The following is a 19,136-nucleotide window of genomic DNA, read 5'->3' as shown; positions in this document are numbered from 1 at the left end:
CCAGCTACTGCAGCAGGAATAAGCCTGGTGCCATCAAAGGGCTGATTAACGTTAATGCACACTCAGCTCTGAGCGATGCTTGTAACAGGATTAAACAGTGCTGCAATCTGTTGCTTGTGCTATTCCTTTCTCTGCTCCTCGTCTGAGTTGTCTGTGGAAGCGGGGTCACTGCTGCTTGGTATAAGGTACCTGCTGCTGATTGTGACCATCTTGGCAGCCTGGTGGTAACGATGGCTGCATGCTAACGGGAGGGGGGGTTGGCAGCAGGGGTACCCGATGAGCCCTTAATATTCAGTTAACAAACAGGAACTGAAGGCTCAGTACTGTCAATCTGGTGGTTATTCATTGTGTTGAGAGTCGTTTGGGCTTTTCAGCACTTGTAAGTTAAGATTTCAAGACCATCAAGGTGCCCTTGTGAAAATCGTATTGACTAGTGGCATGGATACAGAAATGCAGTATTCCTAAGTGGATACAACAGACCACTTTAGCCATTTGGTTTTGAGGATTTAAGTGAGGATTTCTGTTCAGAAGGCAAAAATATGTTGATTAGGAGCTGGAGAAACTATATTCGGCTCTCTGTGGACCTTTTTAGGTACATGGCTCTGCTAGGGATGGGAGAATTGGCAGCTCCTTCTTTCGCTCTGTGCTTTAGCTTCTCTCTGGCCCTGGGTTCCCTGTGCCAGATGATGCTCCCTGGCAAATCACGGGGCTGGTGTTCAGGCCACAGAAGAGAAGAGAGTACCAACACTACTTCTTGAATATAGGAGCTACAGGTGATATCATGGACTAATTATATCTATCACAGAATGTGTAACGTTATTTTGTAAGAACCCTGTTTGAGAGCCTATTTCATATTCCAAAGGTGAGTAGGTCTGGTTTTTATAATGCATGTGACATTTTTGTTATCGAATTAGAAAGTAACTTCAGACTGTGCTCCTGAGTGTGCCCAAAATGTAGTTAAAGCTCTTGAACATACTTTTCAGAAAAGTGTAAAACCAAAGCCTTCAGGCTTGGATATGTCCGTAGCATTACCATGTGCAGGCAATAGCTTTGCATAAAGGGTGGGTGTCAGGAGGATGGGGCCAGGATCTTTTCAGTGGTGCCCGGCAACAGGACAAGAGGTAATGGGCACAAACTTGAACGTAGGAAGTTCCACCTAAACATGAGAAGGAACTTCTTTACTTTGAGGGTGGCAGAGCCCTGGCACAGGCTGCCCAGAGAGGTGGTGGAGTCTCCGTCTCTGGAGACATTCCAAACCCGCCTGGACGCGTTCCTGTGCCACCTGCTCTGGGTGACCCTGCTCTGGCAGGGGGTTGGACTGGATCATCTCCAGAGGTCCCTTCCAACCCTGGCCATTCTGTGATTCTGTAATAGCAGTTACACTTAATGAATATTTTGCTGTGAAAGTCTGGTTGGCTTTCTTGTTGGAGGTATAAAAACCAAATCCAAACATGGAAGTGATATTTTAGTGTAAGCTTCAGGGGGAAGGAGATGAAATAGATTCATAACATCTAAAGAAGAAAGATAATTTTTCTTCTCTGTTACATAAAAACATGCTAAGTTAAGTACGGTTTGTACACTTGGGTATGTTGGTTTTTTTTTCTTTTTTTGTGTTGAGTGCTGCAGACTGATTAGTCTAGCAAAAATGTTACTTTGCAGCATTAATTTCAGGTTTAGAAAATGAGGCTTCTGATATTTTACCCTATTACTTGAAGACCTCTATTCAAATTGCTTTTGAACTTGAATATCACAGCTTCATAGTAGAAAGTGGGGTGGTTTGTATACCAAAAGACAACAGGCTCAGGAATCATATTAGGCAGCAGCTAACCAATACCAAGAGATTTTAAAAAAAGAGAGAACTAAGTGCATTATAATTTTAAAATGTCGTTATTTGGATTTTGAAAGTGATGAGATGAGCTCGTTAGGTCTGTGGGTTTGAGATAAAAGCCTCTCATCGTCAAAAATTATTTTGCCAGATTAGTACTATCCTTTAAAAAAAAAATAATGAAACCCAAAGGCACTCTTCTGTTGTCTTCAAGACCAGACGGGATTTGTCAGAAACAGACATTTCACATCTTCTAATTCTGTTTGGGGCATTCTTGACTGGGGTGTATAAATTTCATTGCTGCTCTTTTGAGGTGATGCAAAGGCTTTTATCATCAAAATGTAAAAGGTGGGAATTCTCAGAGGCTGTTATTGCCTTTGGACACTGGGGCGTGGGTGACTCAATTTGCTGACTGGGGAGATGACCTGCTCCTAAATGTACGTGGGCGATGGGGACTATAAATGTCGTGTCAGCAAGAGGCATGTCATAGCTACTGTGCAAGATTGCTTGATTTGGATGTCTTCTGGAGATGATCAGTGTAAGAAAGGAGGAAAAACGATTATGGGCCAAATGTGTAGAAACCAAGAATATTTTTAGATGTAGCAGGTAGAACCTTTTAAATTTTTTTTTTAATCAGAAACTCTATCATCTGCCATATTCAGCTCAATGTTGGTAAAATTTCAGGCAACTTGGTATTACTTTTATCAAGTTAAATATTCCTTACCCATATCCTACACATCCTGAGTGTGGAGAAACTGCCTTTTACCCCAGAGAACCACTTGTTTGCCTCCAACCAGTTTCTTGTGCGTATTCTAACCTTAATACTTCCTATATTTATGCCGTATCTTACTAACACAAACAGAAGACTCACAAGTATAACCTTTGGTTGGCAGCATCCGATGCGTGATGCTTGCAACAGTCAAATGTTGGGATTTTTTTTTTTTTCCTTTAGGACCCCAAGATCCATGCGCGTTTGCACAAATAGGAACATGAAGGCATTGGTTCAAAACACTAGATATTAGTAGAGCTATGATTTTGTCAAAGGACTTTTAAAAATCAGTAATCTTGAATGCTCACTGCAGAATGGTGTTCCTAAATAAAAAAAAAAAAAAAAAAAAGAATATATGTTCTCCTGCATTTGCAAGAGCCCTAATCATCCACTGTTGAACACTTCCACAAGCATCAGTAGCGGCTCTCCAGTAAACACTGTGGCTTAAAAATCATATTGATTTGTCAAGTGCAGCAGAAAAAGAAAATCCTAAAGGAAATAGGAGAGGCGGAAAAGTGTCATAACAGGGAAGGCGTTTGAAGGACGAAGATTATGGGAAGGCGATATGTTGTGTATTCTTCAACTTGTCTTGTATTTGAGCTTTTGAGTGCTTTACAGAAACAGCGATGAGTAGTTGAGCTGTCAAGGTGCCGTGCTGTCATGTCAAAGGGAAGCGTATGAAACTTTCTGTTTTTTTAAAAAAAGCAAATACAATCATCAGTGTCTTCCCTTCCTTCTCCTATTTAGGACGGATTGATTTTTTTTTTTTTTTTTTTTTAATAGGATGGTTATTTCTTTTGACGATGGTTGTGTTAAAATGGAAGAAGTGAATCTCAAACTCCTTTATATTACTGGGCTTTCTGTGCTGGGGACCTGTTGGTTTTTAGAGATAGAGATTCTTCTGTGTTTAGATTCGTAAAACTTTGTAGTATCCGTAATCCTGTTTATTTCCTATGATACTCGTTGATCCTCAATGGAGAACATTGTAATAATTTACTTTTTCACTTTTGCAATGATGGAGTTTGCTCAGCCCCGTAATGGGGGGGCTGTTAAATCAATGTTAAGTCAGGGCTGCAAGACCCTGTAATATGTGTGTACTTTGTCCCATTTCACTTTAGAAGCTAAAACAACATATGGGTGGAAGAGTATTTTGGATAAAAGTCAAAAAGACTTTTGGAAAGACCTTTTTTCCAAACCATTTTCATTGCTATAGATTAACGTTCCCATGTTGTATGGCTGCTGCCCACAAGTAGCAGGTACGGATGAGTGAGAACTTTGTGATCACTATTGTTTATTTAAAGGTGATTTAAATTTGATATAGTTTTGATCGTTGGCTGGCATAAATGTTTAAGTATTATTGCAGCTTTGGGAAACTTAATTTTTAACTCGTGGACCAGAAAGAGTACAGAAATACTTGGTCATACAGTATACCTTTATGTTTTATTGCAGTGAAATATACTCTCCAGCAACACTCGTGTTTCTAACTCATATTTTCTTTTATCAGTTATCTTGTAGAAATTTTGAGAGTAGAATAAGTTATAGAGGACACGTTAAAATGTGGTATCGTATAGTCTGAAGGCTACAGGTGGGGAGCAAAATTACCACCTAACCCCCAAAGACAGAAGATCGAATCCTCACTAAACCAAAGGAGCCCAGGATACCTTCGATATCAGCTTCCTCAGCTTTTTTGCTTTGAATGAACAGAGCTTTATTTTGTTGCAGCGGGACTTGATTATAGGTGGCTGTTTTTTCCTGAGTAAACGTTGATAAATATATTGGGTTTGATTTTTCCAAAATTGTTGAGTTGTCTGTACCATAAACTAATAAAAACATCTGTATAGCTGTCTTTTCTACCAGGAATACTGATTTTAAAAGTGTAAGGGACGGAGGATTGTTTCATTCTTGCCATTTTTGTGGTATTTCCTGAAAAAGGGAAAGATGACCATATATATGTATTTGAACATTACGCATGTCTCCTATTAAGTTATCCATTATAAGATTAGTTTTTAGTAGCCATGACAATTAAATCATAGTTTATCTGATTATCTGCAGGCTGGATTCTCTTGTGGTTTTTTTGGTCGAGTCATATAAAATGTACAGTAGAAACTTCTGATTAGAATTAGGTGGTTCCCTGCAGCTTAGTTGTAGAAAGACTGAGTGTAGCCGGATATTCAAGGCAAGGAATGAGGAGACAGTGGTTTTACTGGGGGATGTTTATACCTACTGCATGCACCTTGAAATGAAAGGGAAGATACTTTGCGTAACGGATGATTTTAGATTAGCCAGCTTTATTTCAAAGATTCGTTTATGCTTCTTTGCCAGTAAATTATGGACACTTTGGGGTTTATTTTGTGGATGAAGGGGAGATGGATTATGCTTGTTTTGTAAATTAAGAAATCAAAGATTGATAGTTAGTGAAGGAATTGACTATTAATCTTCAAGGAAAATAACAGTAGCAACATGTGCCAGTGTCTCAAAATTGAAGCAGGTGACTGAGAAAAAGGTGGAGAATTTGTTCGGTTGAGGAGGGAGACAAATGGTGGAAAATAAGAGATTATGAAATGGGTCAGTTTTGTCTAAAATATCTGATTTTGTATGTGTTTAGGGCTAAGGTTGGGGGCTAGTGTGAACTGGGGGAGAAAGAGCATGAAGGGAGCGGAGAAAAAAATAATCTTCAAAACCGTGAAACTTAACTCATCGTATGGATCTCATGGTTCTCTCACCTCCAGCATTCTGCCCCCGGTGACCTTGCCTGCGGGAGATTATTCCCCAATGCTTTTCCTGACTGTAGTATTTCCCATCACTGGGTTGTGCAGTGGGTATGGATGTGGCGGTAGATTATAGGTCTGAAGAGTGTGGGAGGTATTGGACCAGGCACTATTACAGCAGAAATGGCTTTTTGACCAAGCGGAGAGCAACATCGAAGCCTTACTGCGAGCTACTAAATTGATGCAACATCCCTTTTGAGAAAAGATGTTATAATGCAGGTATTAGACAGAGAGAGAGAATCAGAGATGTGGGTTTTTTTTTTTGTCAGAGCTATTCAATCATCTAGGTAAGGTGTTAGCTTTTTAAGAAAAACGTTTAAAAGAATTGAAGAGTGAAATTAATTTCTGGCTTCAGAAAAAAGGACAAGAAAGCATGTTCAGCTTCGGTGTTCCAAAAAGAAAGCAATAAAACCAAAACTAAAAAGCACTTGTGGAAAAAAAACCTTCTGTCTTTTGCGTTCAGTTAAAATGCTATGTTTTCTGAAGTCGTTGCAATGAGGACTATACAGGCACTGGAAAGAAATTCAGAGTGGAAATCTATCCAGCGGCTGCCCAACAATGACACAACGTCAAACAAGCACTGGCTCAATTCGTACTTCCCATCAGCCTCTGTCTCCTTACGAACACTTCACGGATATTTTGGATCCTGATGGAGTTTAACAGCAGGGAATTTGTGTAATATACATGTAATCAGTTGTTACTTGGCTTTATGTTAATCCTGGGGGGTACAGAACTTTTCAGCTTGTCTAGAATAGGTGATACTAAATGCAGTATAAAACCTGGCTCAAGTTCTTTGGCATAATTTCTTTGGGGATCAGTTCTGCCGTGGGAGGCATCTCCTGCAGTGGCAACAACTGGCTGGGAACGCCTGCTGCTGCTCGGGGAGAGTGCCTGAACCTGGGAAGGCTCGTTGCTGAGGCTGGGACGGGATGTGCTCGCCCAGCCGGAGTCACACGGGACAGGCTGCATTAGCATCCTTGTCTGTTCAGTCTGGAGGTGGATCTAGTCCTGATACGAACTCGAGGATAAGCAGGGAGAAAGGAGCATTTTTAAATATAATTTCTCATGGCTGTAAAACCCAACACTGACTAAAAGCCTGTATTGGTTGGTAACTCATCAGGGTTCTCCGCTTACATCAATAGAGCTGCTCGTTAGCTCAGGGTGGGCGTCATGCTGCAAGATCTGAGTCTGTTGATGTGTTTGGCTAACGGTACTATTGTCCTGTATTTCTTTTTGCATATATTTCCCTTAAATTCTGTCTAAATGAAGGTTGTAATGTTAAAGTGAGGTTGATGATGCGGGAACACCCCCCTATATGTAGTATGTTTTCCTTTGACCTTCTCATCAGTGTGCGTGAAGTGACACCATTGAGTTTAATGAGTAAACTTGATTTAATGAATAGTTAGAAAGCAAGAGTTAGTATGCTTAAAGAGAATTGTTCTATAATGTTTTTAAATTGCTTTCTAATTTTGTTTTTTTTTAGTTAAGTCTTTGTTTTCTTGGAGAAACATGGGTTTTCAGGCTGACTGGGCTTAAATGCAAATGATAGAAAATTGCAATACAGGTACAAACTTTAAAAAAAGTATTATTTGAATGCTTCTTCTGGACTCAAGAACAATGAACACAGCGTGGATCACTGATACTATGTTTTCCTTTATAAACTAAGTTTCAGACACCTGGTTGTATGATAATCTTGTCTGCCTGTAAAAATAACCTTGTTAAAATGTTATAAGATTAAAAATTGAAAAATAAAATATAAACAACTGCTAAGAATAGAACAGAACAATAGATGTAGGTTGCCTGTGAAGAATTGTAAATGGTACTTGCTCTCTGTTCTATGGATTTCACAGTACTTCAGTTCATATATTGATATCTAGATTGAATTCTCATAATAATCACTATTTCAATTTTTTTCACATATGATCTGTCAGAAATCATAACGTCTCTCTGGACGTAACAATGCGCCGCCACAGAACTGCAGAAAAATTAAGTTGAAAAGACCTCTGGAGGTGGTCAAGTCCGAACTGCTGCTCAAAAGAAGGTCTGCCTTCAGTTAGATTAGTTTCCTTGGGACCCTATCCAACTGAGCTATGAAAGTGTCTGCGAATGGAGGTTCTACAATCTCTCTTGGTACCCTGTCCCAGCAATTAGCTGGTCTCTTGGTAAAATTATTTTTCTTCATGTCCAACTGAAAATTCTCCTTGTTGCAAATAGAGGCTGTTGCTTCTCATTCTTTGACAGTTGCACCTCTTAGAAGTTGGCTCCATTTCCTCTGCAAGCCCTTTCTTCCTTTGGTTAGCTGAAGGCTTCAAGGAGATTCCTGCCCTAGCCTTCTCTTCAGGCTGGGTTAACCCTGCTCTCAGCCTCTCATGTGCTCCAACCTGCTAGCCACCTTCATCTCCCTCAGCTGGACTTCCCCCGTATGTCTGTATCTGTCTTGTACTGGATGACCAAAACTGGGCATGATATCCGTATTTTTTACAATAAGGACGGTGAATCACTGGCCCAGGTTGCCCAGAGAGGTGGTAGATGACTCATCCCTGGACACATTCAAGGTCGGGTTGGACAGGGCTCTGAGCAACCTGATGTAGTTGAAGATGTCCCTGCTCATTGCAGGGGGGTTGGATTAGATGATCTTTAAAGGTCCCTTCCAACTCATTCTATTATTCTGTCATCCAGGTGCAGTTTCTCAAGTGCGTCAGCGAGGAAGAATCGCTTCCTCTCTGGGTGTCAAGTCCTTGGGAAGCTGGACCTGAGTCCTTTCACTGCCTCACAATGTTTCCTGCTCAGCAGGAAATCTCCTGTACTGTCTTTTGGCTCCTGACTGCCGTTCGTTTATCTCCCAAATGCCGGGTGCTGCGTGCTCCTTCTTCCCGTTCTGCTTTCTGGACAGGGACTGGAAGCCGTTCTGCATTTAACGTAAAACATTATGTATGTGCAAAATATCATTACTGATAATGGTTATTTGTTCAAATCTGGTGCAGTCATATAAACATCTCTTTTCTTTTAAAGTCTGTCTCTCAGAATGGCTGTAGCCAGTGTTTGTCATACATATGTAATGTTTTGCTATTTCAATTGCAAAGATGTAGCCAAAAAGTAGGAAGTTTCTTTCTCTTCTGCATTTTTATGCCTGGGTGGCCTTTTTTTTTTTCTTTATGTCTGAAAGAAGGCATCATAATGAACCGTTCCATAGTCTTTGACTTGAGCTCCTTGTGATTATGAAGCCACAAGAAATGTTTTCCCGCATTAATAGTCTCCTACAGATTGCTTTTGCCATCCTTCAGAGGGGCAGGTAGGCTCTAGGATCCCTTTCCTGCCAGGTGTCGTGGTGGTAAAACGTGAGATTTTTTTTTTTTTTTTTTTTTTTTTTTTCCCTCCATGGGTGGCATGTATGTCTAGTTCATTGCCCTCCTTCTGCCAGGAATGTACAAAATGAATGCAGGAGACTCTGGAAATCAAATCTCTGGGCCAGTGAGCTTACTAAGAGACTCCTGATACCTGTAAGCTGGGCAAGCAATTGCCATTGAAGCTCTGCAGAGATAATGTAGCTTGGAATAAGATCTTACTGTAACAATTTGTGCTTGTTAAGATTCCCAGAAGCTGTAGAACATGGCAGAACTTATGCAGAAAATATATTCCATGTATAATCACCGGAGAATTAACAGATACGCACTGAATGGGGGTTTTTATTACTGGTCCAGGCCCAAATGGTGTCTGTTTGTAGGAAGTCAAGAACGAGATGTCGAAGAATGAGAGGAAGTTTGTAGGAAGTCAAGAATGAGAGTCAAACTGAGATGAAGGGAAAAATTGCCTGCCATTTGCATCCTTCAAAGCTCTTGGTAAGGACATATGTTAAAACAACCTAATTGCAACTGAGGACAAAAGAATCTGAAGTGTCGTCTGTCCTACCTACCAGTTTTTGATGTGAAATGTAAAAAGATGACTTGATAGCTCCTGTATGGACACAGAAGCTTAAGTCATTTAAAGGAATGGGCTTATTTTGTCAGCATGGCAGTAAAGTAGTACTTCTAGCCACATGCCTCCTGTTGTGTTTTTTCTGCTGCTCAGCACTGTCATTTAAAAATTGATTTAAGTTTTGAAACTCTTCCTGGTTTAAACTTTGCATTTTCCACCAGATTAAATTTCAGTGCAAGCTCAGGTTGCTTTCTGGAGCTAAAACATCAGCAGCGGGGGCTCTGAACTGTATAAAGAAGATCCTCAGTTAAGACGTAGAATGTATTTTAATTGAAGATGAAGAAAAATTTTGAAATGCCTCCAAATATGCTTCTTTTTAGAGATCTCTTTGTTCCCAAGTATAAAATGACTTTTTCAGGATTTCTAGTGTAGGACAAATATAACAATGTGGGATGGATTGGCAATGATGATACTCAACGATAGGTCAGGATGTGACTATCAGTGAGTGATCAGAGGAAAGGAATGATTGCCCTATAGAAAATAATATGGCAACAATTCAAATATACCAATTTATTTGTTAATTAGTGGATGAAATATGCTTTTTCCATAACTTACATTGGTTACATTGAAAAGAATAAATATTCAGTCATTTAACAAGCACTTTTGTGTGATGGACAGTAGCTTTTACAGGGCAACTCTGTTGTACTGAAACTGTTTCGTCTGTATTAGATTTGACATAAGTCAAATGTCAGGGACTACAAGCTTGTTTAATTACAGTGATACACTGTTAATCAAATACAGCCTGCGTGACTAGTGAACAATAAGCTGAACTGTGGTCTTTATTCCACTCACTATATTGACTAGCTCTTCGTTACCGATCTTCATTACAGAAGCTTAGTCGTTTTAATTGTATGCAGGCATACAAAATTAGGTGGTTTAATCTTGAACTATATCCCTTATTGAGCATCTGAGATGAGTGTACAGTTCTTCTAAAGGCATGGGGAAAGTGTGCTTGTCTAGGAGCGTCCACATACCTTCAGGTGTGTCATGATGATGAAGTTCAAGGTGGGAAGAGCAGCACGTGAGCTTGTTACTTGGATTTCCTGCCTTGCATGGAAATTTTGTGTGTTGGTGGCTGAAAAGTTAAGTTGGAACATACTAAGTATATTTTTCTGTACACTGTATAGTACCCGTATGTAAAAGGCAGTCTCTCCAGCAAACTGCATGCAGTAATGGTTGTAATGCCCGCATCTTCACTCTGAAGCGATGGCAAGCCCAGCCAGGTCGCTTGGCTGTAGTTCAGGCTCAAAGCGCCTACACTATGTTTAGGAAAAGCGGTGCTTGGTGTGCCTGGCCCTATCTCTGTCAGCAGAATGAAAAAGAGCGCAGGTCCGAGTTACGGTAGTCATGGACTCAAGCTTCCCTCTGCCTGGGGAGACCTGCGGCTGGGCATGAGCTTGTGTGTCAGCCATGCGGATGGTAGGTTTGTCTGTGACGCAGACTGACAATGCAGATATACCTAATAAAAATACAAGAATTACCATTGGATTTTGGACAATTCTGTTACCAAAAATTCATGTTACTCGTGTTGCCTGCGTATTTTCATCTGGGCACCGTAAGTTTCTCTTGTCAGTTTTTCTACCCTATAAATATTGCTTCGTATTTCCATACTGATGGTGTTTTCCAACCAAGATAGATGCTTTTCAGTAATTGACCTTTTCTATCGGGTGCATAAAACATTGTGATCTTCCAGGCTGTAAAACATTATTGTAGAATAATCTTACTTATTAATAAAATCACCTAAATTGTGGAAATTGGCCTTGAAATGGGAGGGAAAAGTAGTTTTTCTGTCAGGATGTAAAATGTAATTGGTTCTCCCCCTATTTCCAGGTACTGCCATTGGAAAACAGAATGAAGGACACCACGCGTTTCCCGCAGGCGCTGAACATTGGCATGGGAATAGTCATGACCTTGTACATCTCACTAGCCACTCTGGGGTATCTGCGCTTTGGGGATGAAATCAAAGGCAGCATCACCTTAAACCTGCCACAAGATATATGGTAAGCCCATGCATGACTTAAACCCAATAATCTAGATGGCAAAAACATTGTAAAGGTTGTTCCATGCCTTAGTGCTGTCATGCTTGTAAGTCATATGTGCTTAAACTCTTTTAAAAGTATATTGTATGTACTGTCTCTGTGCCTTCTACAGTTGAGCTATGATGCCAGCCAGCAATTTCTTGCATATTAAAAGGAATTTTGTATCGAAACAGATCAATGATCTTTGTAGTAAAGTGTTCCATCTCTGGCAGAAGCTAGTCCCAGGTGTATGGAAGGACGTAAAATGCATTTTGCAACCAGATATATTGCAGTTCTGAAAACAGCTACTATTACCTTGGGTATCCCGGTAATATAGTGGCCTTTTTTTAGTGGCATCGCTTTGTTTAGCAAGCAAACAACTGGAATAGAAGACATCAAAGCGGAATGGATTTGTAGCTCAGATGCAAGTCTACAGATAATGGCTTCTTATCAGGAAAATGAAACTTATGCTTGCCAGTGTTTCAGCGATATAATTTTTATTCAGCTTTTTTTTTTTAATGCTATAGAGGCTCCACATGTCATATGCTGAAAAAGCGCTGAAGACTATTTCAACTGGTGCATTGTTAGTTCTGTATGTATCTATGGATGGATATATACTGTAACTATTAATTTAAATATAGCTCCTAATATTTTAGTACCTTTATGTCTGATAGGCCTAAAATTTGGTATATCAGCAGTGCACAAGTCTAAAAGCTGAAAAGTATTTTCACGTTTTCATTCTGGTCAAGTAATGTCTTGCATGTTACATGCTTACATCTCCTTGTTCGGTCTCTGTTGTGGTAGCATATTGAAGTAGTGAAATCTCAAATTCTGTTAAACAAAAACTGCTTTGCTGAACTGAATGCTGTCTCCTTTTTTTTTCTTTTCCTCTTTGAAAAAGAACAGAACACATTTAAAGAGCGTTCTTAATTTTCAAGTGTTACTCTTTTTTTCCATTTTCATTCCTTGCAGTCAGTATGAGCTATGTGTTTTTAATACTCTTTAAAAGTTTTGTTTAACTGCCTGACTGATTCCAATGATAAATACACGAAATGGTAATAAAATGCATCTTGAAGGATGATGGTTTTTTCGGTTGCTGGAATTTTCATGTGTCTGTTGTTGCTTTTTTGCTTGTTTTGTTTTTGTACTGCTATTATAAAAACTGAGATTTGGGCCTCAATTTTTTGCCTGTTTCGTGGGATTTTCTCCTACGGTTCTGGTTTTTGAGGCATATTGCTCATTATATATATTTAATTGTGTCCTTTCATTAGACATAGAGTAAAAAAAAAAGCAAAAAAAACTGGAAGTCTTCAAACATTACTGTATCCGTTCTGTCTATATGATGCATCTGAAAAGAAAAATACTTCTATTTGTAATATTGCACGGTATTGCTCATTGTTGATGTGATCAGTGAGTGAAAAGTTGTTTTAAATGGTAGATCTGTGTTTCTTTGTGCCTTAAGAGAAGTGTTCTTAAAGGAGGAGGAAGGAGAGGAATGTGGAATACAAGGTAAAGTTGCTCACTCCGTTGCTTCGTACTGCATTCGTGTAAGCAACAGGATCAGCTTTGTCCTGCTGTAATATTCTGCAGCCCTGCTGTCAAGTAGGGCTGTTCAGATAAGAGTTTTCAAATAGCTCTTGGCTACAGTGCAGATGTGATGATTATATGATATTTATCCTGCTGGCTTTATAGACCTAATGCAAGGAAAGTTAATAAAAGAGATGGAAACAGGTATTCTGTAAGGTGGAGAACTGGCATCATGAGTTTAGTAACCTCAGAGCTGCTCAGGGCACGTATGTAGAGGTAACAAAGTCACTTCTTTTCGTCTCACCTTGGGTAATACCCCAGAGCACCACACAAAATGAGAAGGAGCGGCAGCTCAGCGGTACCCCGTGGCTGGTGCTGCACAGAGTATCGCTGTGCAGTACTGTGGGTCTGCCTGGTACAGGACCCATGGGCAAATGTGTGCGATTCACTCTGCTAGCAGAACAAATTGCCACTCAACAGTAGGATAATATTCTGTTATTTGGTCCTCCCATAAAAAGCCAGTAGGTGACTGGATTGAACTAGAGAAATGCAAGGAGGGGACAAGTTTTTATAAGAAAGCGGTCATGCCGTAAGAGCCTGGAATGGAGCTGAGCAGTGAGACTCGTCTTCTGTGTTTAATTCCAGATGGACAATCCCTGTCTTAAAAATAAGCCTTTCCTGGTAAAGAAAATTAAAATTCTGCTGCTTTCTCAGTTTTATTTGATGTTCTCTCAGGTGAATTGACCAGAAGGCGTATACAGGTCCCAGACCAGTTAAGTCTGTAGGTTTACTTTAAATAGAGGACTGCTCGTATTCTAAAAGCATTCTGCTAGATCGGAGCTTTTGGAGAAGAGACTTGTTGCGGTTCTAGTTTAGAACATGTTTTGGAGCACAAATCATTGGTCAGCATGATACATTAAAATGTTGAAAATTGACTATGAAAAGAGTAGTTTTCATCTCTTTTTTTTTTTTTTTTTTTTTTAACTGATCTTTAACAACAACTTCTTGCTAGAATCAAGGAATTCTATTTTATTGCATTAAATAACGGAGAGAACATGCAGGCACAATTTACCTGACTTATTTGTGATCACGAGGTGCCTCCTGGCCAAAGCCAAGGAGGGGCTCTGTTTGCCTTAACGGTCTTTAAAATGGCCAATGTTTACTGCCACTGCGAAAGGTTTATCAATGTACAGATTATATTTGATGTGAATTTGGGATTTTCTTTTTCCAAATAACTGCCTGTTGTTTAACCTGTTCTTAAAATCATAGAATTACAGAATTGTCTAGGTTGGAAGGGACCTTTCAGATCATCAAGTCCAACCATCAGCCTAACTCTGACGACAACCATCACTAAACCATATCTCTAAGCACTATGTCTACCCGTCTTTTAAATACCTCCAGGGATGGTGCCTCAACTCTTTAAGTTTATTCATTTATGAATGCATGACACCGAAATTTTTTATTTTTTTGTTTTTGTCCGTATTTTGGTAGTATGCTTATCTTCTGCAATTTCTTAGGCAGTTAGAACTTGCAACAGACAGTGTTACCTTCTTGTTTGCTGAGGGCTGGGAGGGGAAGTACTTTTTATATATATAGCCTTAGCGCCATTAGCAAGCTGTTTTTTTTTCATAAAGAGTTTGCAACTCACGTGAACGTGTATAAATGTTTTCAACAGGTTGTATCAGTCTGTAAAAATTCTGTACTCCTTTGGGATTTTTGTGACCTATTCGATTCAGTACTACGTCCCTGCAGAGATCCTCATTCCAGCTGTCATCTCCAAAGTGGAGCAGAAGTGGAAGTTACTCTGTGAGCTTGTGGCGAGAGCACTTTTAGTCTGCTCAACCTGTAAGTATGTGCAGAACATCCGTAAAAAAAGCGTGCTATTACGCGTTGTTGGGACCTGCTTATTTAAATACGTGTTGTGTTAACTTATTTTTCTGGAGGCTAGGAAACCTGAAATTTTGTTTCAGTGACTCAGTATGTTTTGACTTTCATGAACAAGTGAATCTAATGTTGTATTTGTATTTTAACCATGCTTTTTTTTGTAGGTGTGACCAATTATTTGACAACCATATCTTTTGCCAATAACACACTAAAGCTGCCAACTTGAAAATAATTTCTTTAGAATAAAAGTTTTTAAGTGATACCCACACGTTGCTGTTTCATGTCAGCGTTTCTCTGTGTGATCTACAGTACATGTTGCTCGGGGAGAAATCCTTTTTTCTGTTTTGTCAGTCTGAGGATTAAGCCTACGGTGTGCTGCTCTGTGGCCATACAATCGCATTGGCAAACACGGATGCCTGAGTCAGAGTGTTCGTGGGGGGCCACTTTTTTTAGGTGATAATGCTCCAAAGTAGTTTTGTATCTCTGCCCTCACTGCCGCATACTCCTATTCCTACTCATCTAGGAACCAATTCCTGAAGATAATGACCTGAGGAGGAAGTTTAGGTTTGTCTTTACAGCTCCCATCTAAAGTGCTGAATAACGTAAGAAGCTTTTCTCAAAGATGTTATAAAAAATTGTTTCTAATACAGAGCTGCCTTCTTGACTCCGCCATTTGTACGAGCTGTGAAACAAGCTGTTTGCCTTAAAAAGAATGAAAACTGCCAAACAAACAAAAAAATCCCGAACCTTGTTTTTTAGGGGGAAAATATTGATGAAAAAGTAGAGTTGAGTTTTTGTTGGCTCTGCTGACTTGGCGAGTACTGACCAGTGGCCAATATACTAGATGGCAGTTAAGAATTGTCTGTTGTCAAAGAGAACTTGAACATCTGCTGAGACCTTCTTAAGGCCAAGCCTGTTGTTGAGAGAAATAGTTTAATGTTGGCGCAATTTAATTACTGCAGTAAGCGCGGGGAAATGCTATTGATCTAGAAACTTGCTGCTCTGAAAATACATCTGCTATGTGAAATAATAATAAAAAAAAAATGTGAAAAACTTTCTTGAATAATGAAGTGCTGATCTCCTGAAGCACCATATAGCCTGTGTTCTGCTTCTAGTGTTCGTGGTGCGTAAGATTTTAGTTTTCTAATTCTTCTTTAGATTTTAGATTCTAGTGTTCATGGTGCTGTTAAGATTTTAAGATTGGGAATAGATGAATAGCTCTTGTAATACCTGAGAAACATCTAGATCAAAAGGCTTCAAGCTCCAGAACGCTTTTTAGTGTCTCCCTATGACTCCAGTAGACTCTTCAGTCTTAACGTATCTTCGTGTCATGAGGCCCTCAACTTCCACTCATTCTCTGTTGCCCTTCGTGTGCCCATTATAACCTGCCCTGGAAATGGTATCTTGATTCCTTGAAAAGCTAAAATTCTTGTAGATCCAAACTGATGTTTACAGCTGAAGGTTTCCAGAGTTTATAGATGAAAAAGATGCTTTCAGCGATGTGCCTGATGAGAAGAGCCTGTGGTGAATAGGTTTGAAAGCACATGTGCCTGTTTGACTATGGGAAATTATAAATGTGATTCTGTGACATTCAGCCCTAAGTGTTTGTTTCTGTTCGTTTTTTTTTGTTTTTTTTTTCAATTTTATTATTGAGCTTTGTACTTACTGGGTAGTCTGGGAAGGTAAAACCGGGGAACAAGCTCAAAGAAAAGCAAGTAGAAAAAGAAAGAGGATTTACTTTAAAATCTGGGAGTCTGCAAAAGGTAAAAGGAAATGGGGCAAATCGGAGGTGGGGTACCTTGTGAGCAGGACTTGAGAATGTAACGGTTGCCGGTTGGGTATAATTGACTCCAGCTGGGGGAACTGGGATAGGAGGAATGTAGTCCACCATGAATTGTGGTAGGTGGCTTTTTCCCAGGGGTATGTTGACGTGTATTCTCTCTTATTCTTCTTGTTTTCATGCAGTTGGGCATTGTACTTTTTCTCAGATTTTTTTTTTCTCTCATTATAAAACAGCAGCTAATAGCCTTTCTTTTCTGAAGGCATAATAAATACTTTAAAATGATTCAATATAAAGTGAATGCTATATCTTTATTTCTTTTTTAAAGAAAATTGTATAGTAAAATTGAACCTGGCGTGTGCCATTGAAACTGATCTGTGATGCGGATCTCTAAAATGGACCTGCTGAGGTGTTACAGGTGTTACTGGGATGTTTGAGGGTATTGAATTGTTTGCTCCACAGCACAGAAAAGTAAAACTAAAAGTTTGCTGTTAAATGTTTGATATTTGCCAGGCTGTTGTGTGATATGTTGTGTTTATTATCCTAGTTGTCATTGGCGGGTTTTTTCAAGTAGTCCCTACAAATTCTATGCGTGCAGTATCTATAACACTTTTTCACCAGCAATTGTGTACGTAAGCTCCCATCCTTACACTCATCTTCTGTTTGTCATTTTTCACTGAGGCATCGGTTAGAAACCAGAATTGATAGTCCTTTGCTTTCACAAGGTGCAGACCATGGTTCCTAAAATGATTCAGAAGAGTGTTCCTTTATTAGAATGAAAAAGCCCCAAACCTTTTAAATTGAGTTTTAAAAATGAAATGGTTCTGGTATCAGTGACAGAATATGTTGTAATGTCTGGACCGTTCAGAGGTCAGGCACTGATTATTTTCAAGCAGGCAGAGTCCCTTTAATTCTCTAAAAAAAGAAACTTCAGCTGTGTTACTAATAACACATTAGCTTATTAAGAGAAGACTGGAAAAAAAAGTTATTACTGATTTGGGGGGCTTTCGCATTTCTCAAATAAAAATCAATGAAGTCATTGGTTTATTGTTGCAGTATATCAGAAACTTTGCTGCGAAAAAGCATACCCTGGACGGTTTTTGGTGTTGTTCTTTTGCCTGGTAAGGTTTGCTTTAAGTAAGAACTTGATAAATGACTGGAGATGTAACACGCATCCAAAAAAACCTGTGCCTTCCTTCTGGTTTTTCATTATTTACTTGCTCGGTTTTGGGCACTTTGCATTGCGGGAGGATGATCACAAGTATATTGTGTGTTTTTAGATTTGCGTGGTTGTGCTTCCTCTGCTGTTGTTTCACACAAGAGACCTTATCTGAAACACGGTATGGAAAAGGGACTTGACCCCTAATGTCACCATTCCGAGCCGAGCCTTCAAGCCTGGGGCAGGAGAGGAGCATCCCCAGCCGTTGGGAAGCGCGTGGCTGGGCTGGCTGGTTGCCACCCTGGGAATAGGTCAGTCTGTGCTCCCTGAGCCATTCCCAAGGAGCAGTGAGATCACCTAGACCCTTCTTCTAGACAGAATTGGTAGTTAAAGCCTTTCAAAAGATTGTTTTTGACTATATTGGAAAGTAAGTTACAAATAGATTTAAGAACAATGTTCGCAGTAGCTGTCTGAAATTTCACATCTGTTCTTAGCAGTTTTTTCAAGACTCTGGCACGGTATTATTCATGATAAAAGCAAATACTAAGGTGTATTTTTGCTGGGAGAATGCTGGACTGGCAAAAGTGTGCTTTTCCTTTGTTTATAGCCCCTTGTTTATACCTTCCAAACAAGGAAACAGTGAGCGGAAATTACTTGACAGACCCTGTTCCTACTGCTTTTCTCCCTTCTTCCAATGTAGTTTAGTGTTAAAATAGCATCTTAGTATTGCATGGGTAAAACTGTAAGTCAGATACTTCCGAACTTTAAGAAAAAGGAGGGAGAAGGGCAGTTTCTGCTTCATGTGATATTGAACACATTTCCATTTCATCTGCAAGAGATGTGCGTCAGTTCGTCGTTGCTTGGATTTCTTGCTGGCTTTGGTTGAAGGCAGGCGGGAGCTGTGATTGAAAGCTGGGCTAAGCATCACTGGGGGGTGGTGGGGGGAAGTTAGAAACTAGGGATACATACAAACAGAAGGAATGGGAGGAGAGCCACCGTAGGGTTTGGAAAGCGCTGAGAGCAGACGTGGAGGTGCCACGCTGTATGGATGAAGCCCATCACTACAGCAGTCCTGCAGGCACGTGCCTAAGGGTCTCCTGCAGCTGCCTGCCTTGCAGCCTCCGCCTGATGGCGCGCCAGCTGTGTCCTTTGGTGGGTCGGGTCGGCTTATTGTTCTATTTAGAGACACTCCTTGTAAGACATAAGAAGACAGAAATTCTCTCTGATGGTGCTCAGACAGTACAACCGCATCCTTGTAGCTTCGGTAGGTTCTGTTACTGTTGCACGTCCGTTCGCATTTGAAGTTTTTCATTTATTTTTCTCACAGATTTTGGTTAGTGTTTGTGGTATTTGAATGACAGATAACTTCAGTATCTTCCAATATTTGTCAGGGTGGAATTGTTATAAAGTTAAAAGTATTTAGCCTGATTT

General features: G+C 39.9%; 1 protein-coding gene across 4 annotated transcripts in view; it reads left to right on the top strand.

Moving 5' to 3' along the window:
• Positions 1-19,136, top strand: part of SLC36A4 (solute carrier family 36 member 4) — a 108,068-nt gene that overhangs the window by 34,055 nt on the left and 54,877 nt on the right. For 3 of the 4 annotated variants that reach the window (XM_054224804.1, XM_054224819.1, XM_054224818.1), the window contains 2 exons: positions 11,168-11,337; positions 14,558-14,727. In XM_054224804.1, the coding sequence (XP_054080779.1) occupies positions 11,168-11,337; positions 14,558-14,727 (340 nt within the window). Of the gene's footprint in view, positions 1-11,167; positions 11,338-14,557; positions 14,728-14,930; positions 17,329-19,136 lie in introns of those variants that run through there. The other variant, XM_054224812.1, reaches the window with a different exon arrangement.

The sequence above is a fragment of the Rissa tridactyla genome, chromosome 1 (assembly GCF_028500815.1).
Source record: "Rissa tridactyla isolate bRisTri1 chromosome 1, bRisTri1.patW.cur.20221130, whole genome shotgun sequence".
Lineage (NCBI taxonomy): Eukaryota > Metazoa > Chordata > Aves > Charadriiformes > Laridae > Rissa > Rissa tridactyla.
Note: the sequence above shows the minus strand (reverse complement) of the source record. Positions and strands in the feature narration are given on the sequence as shown.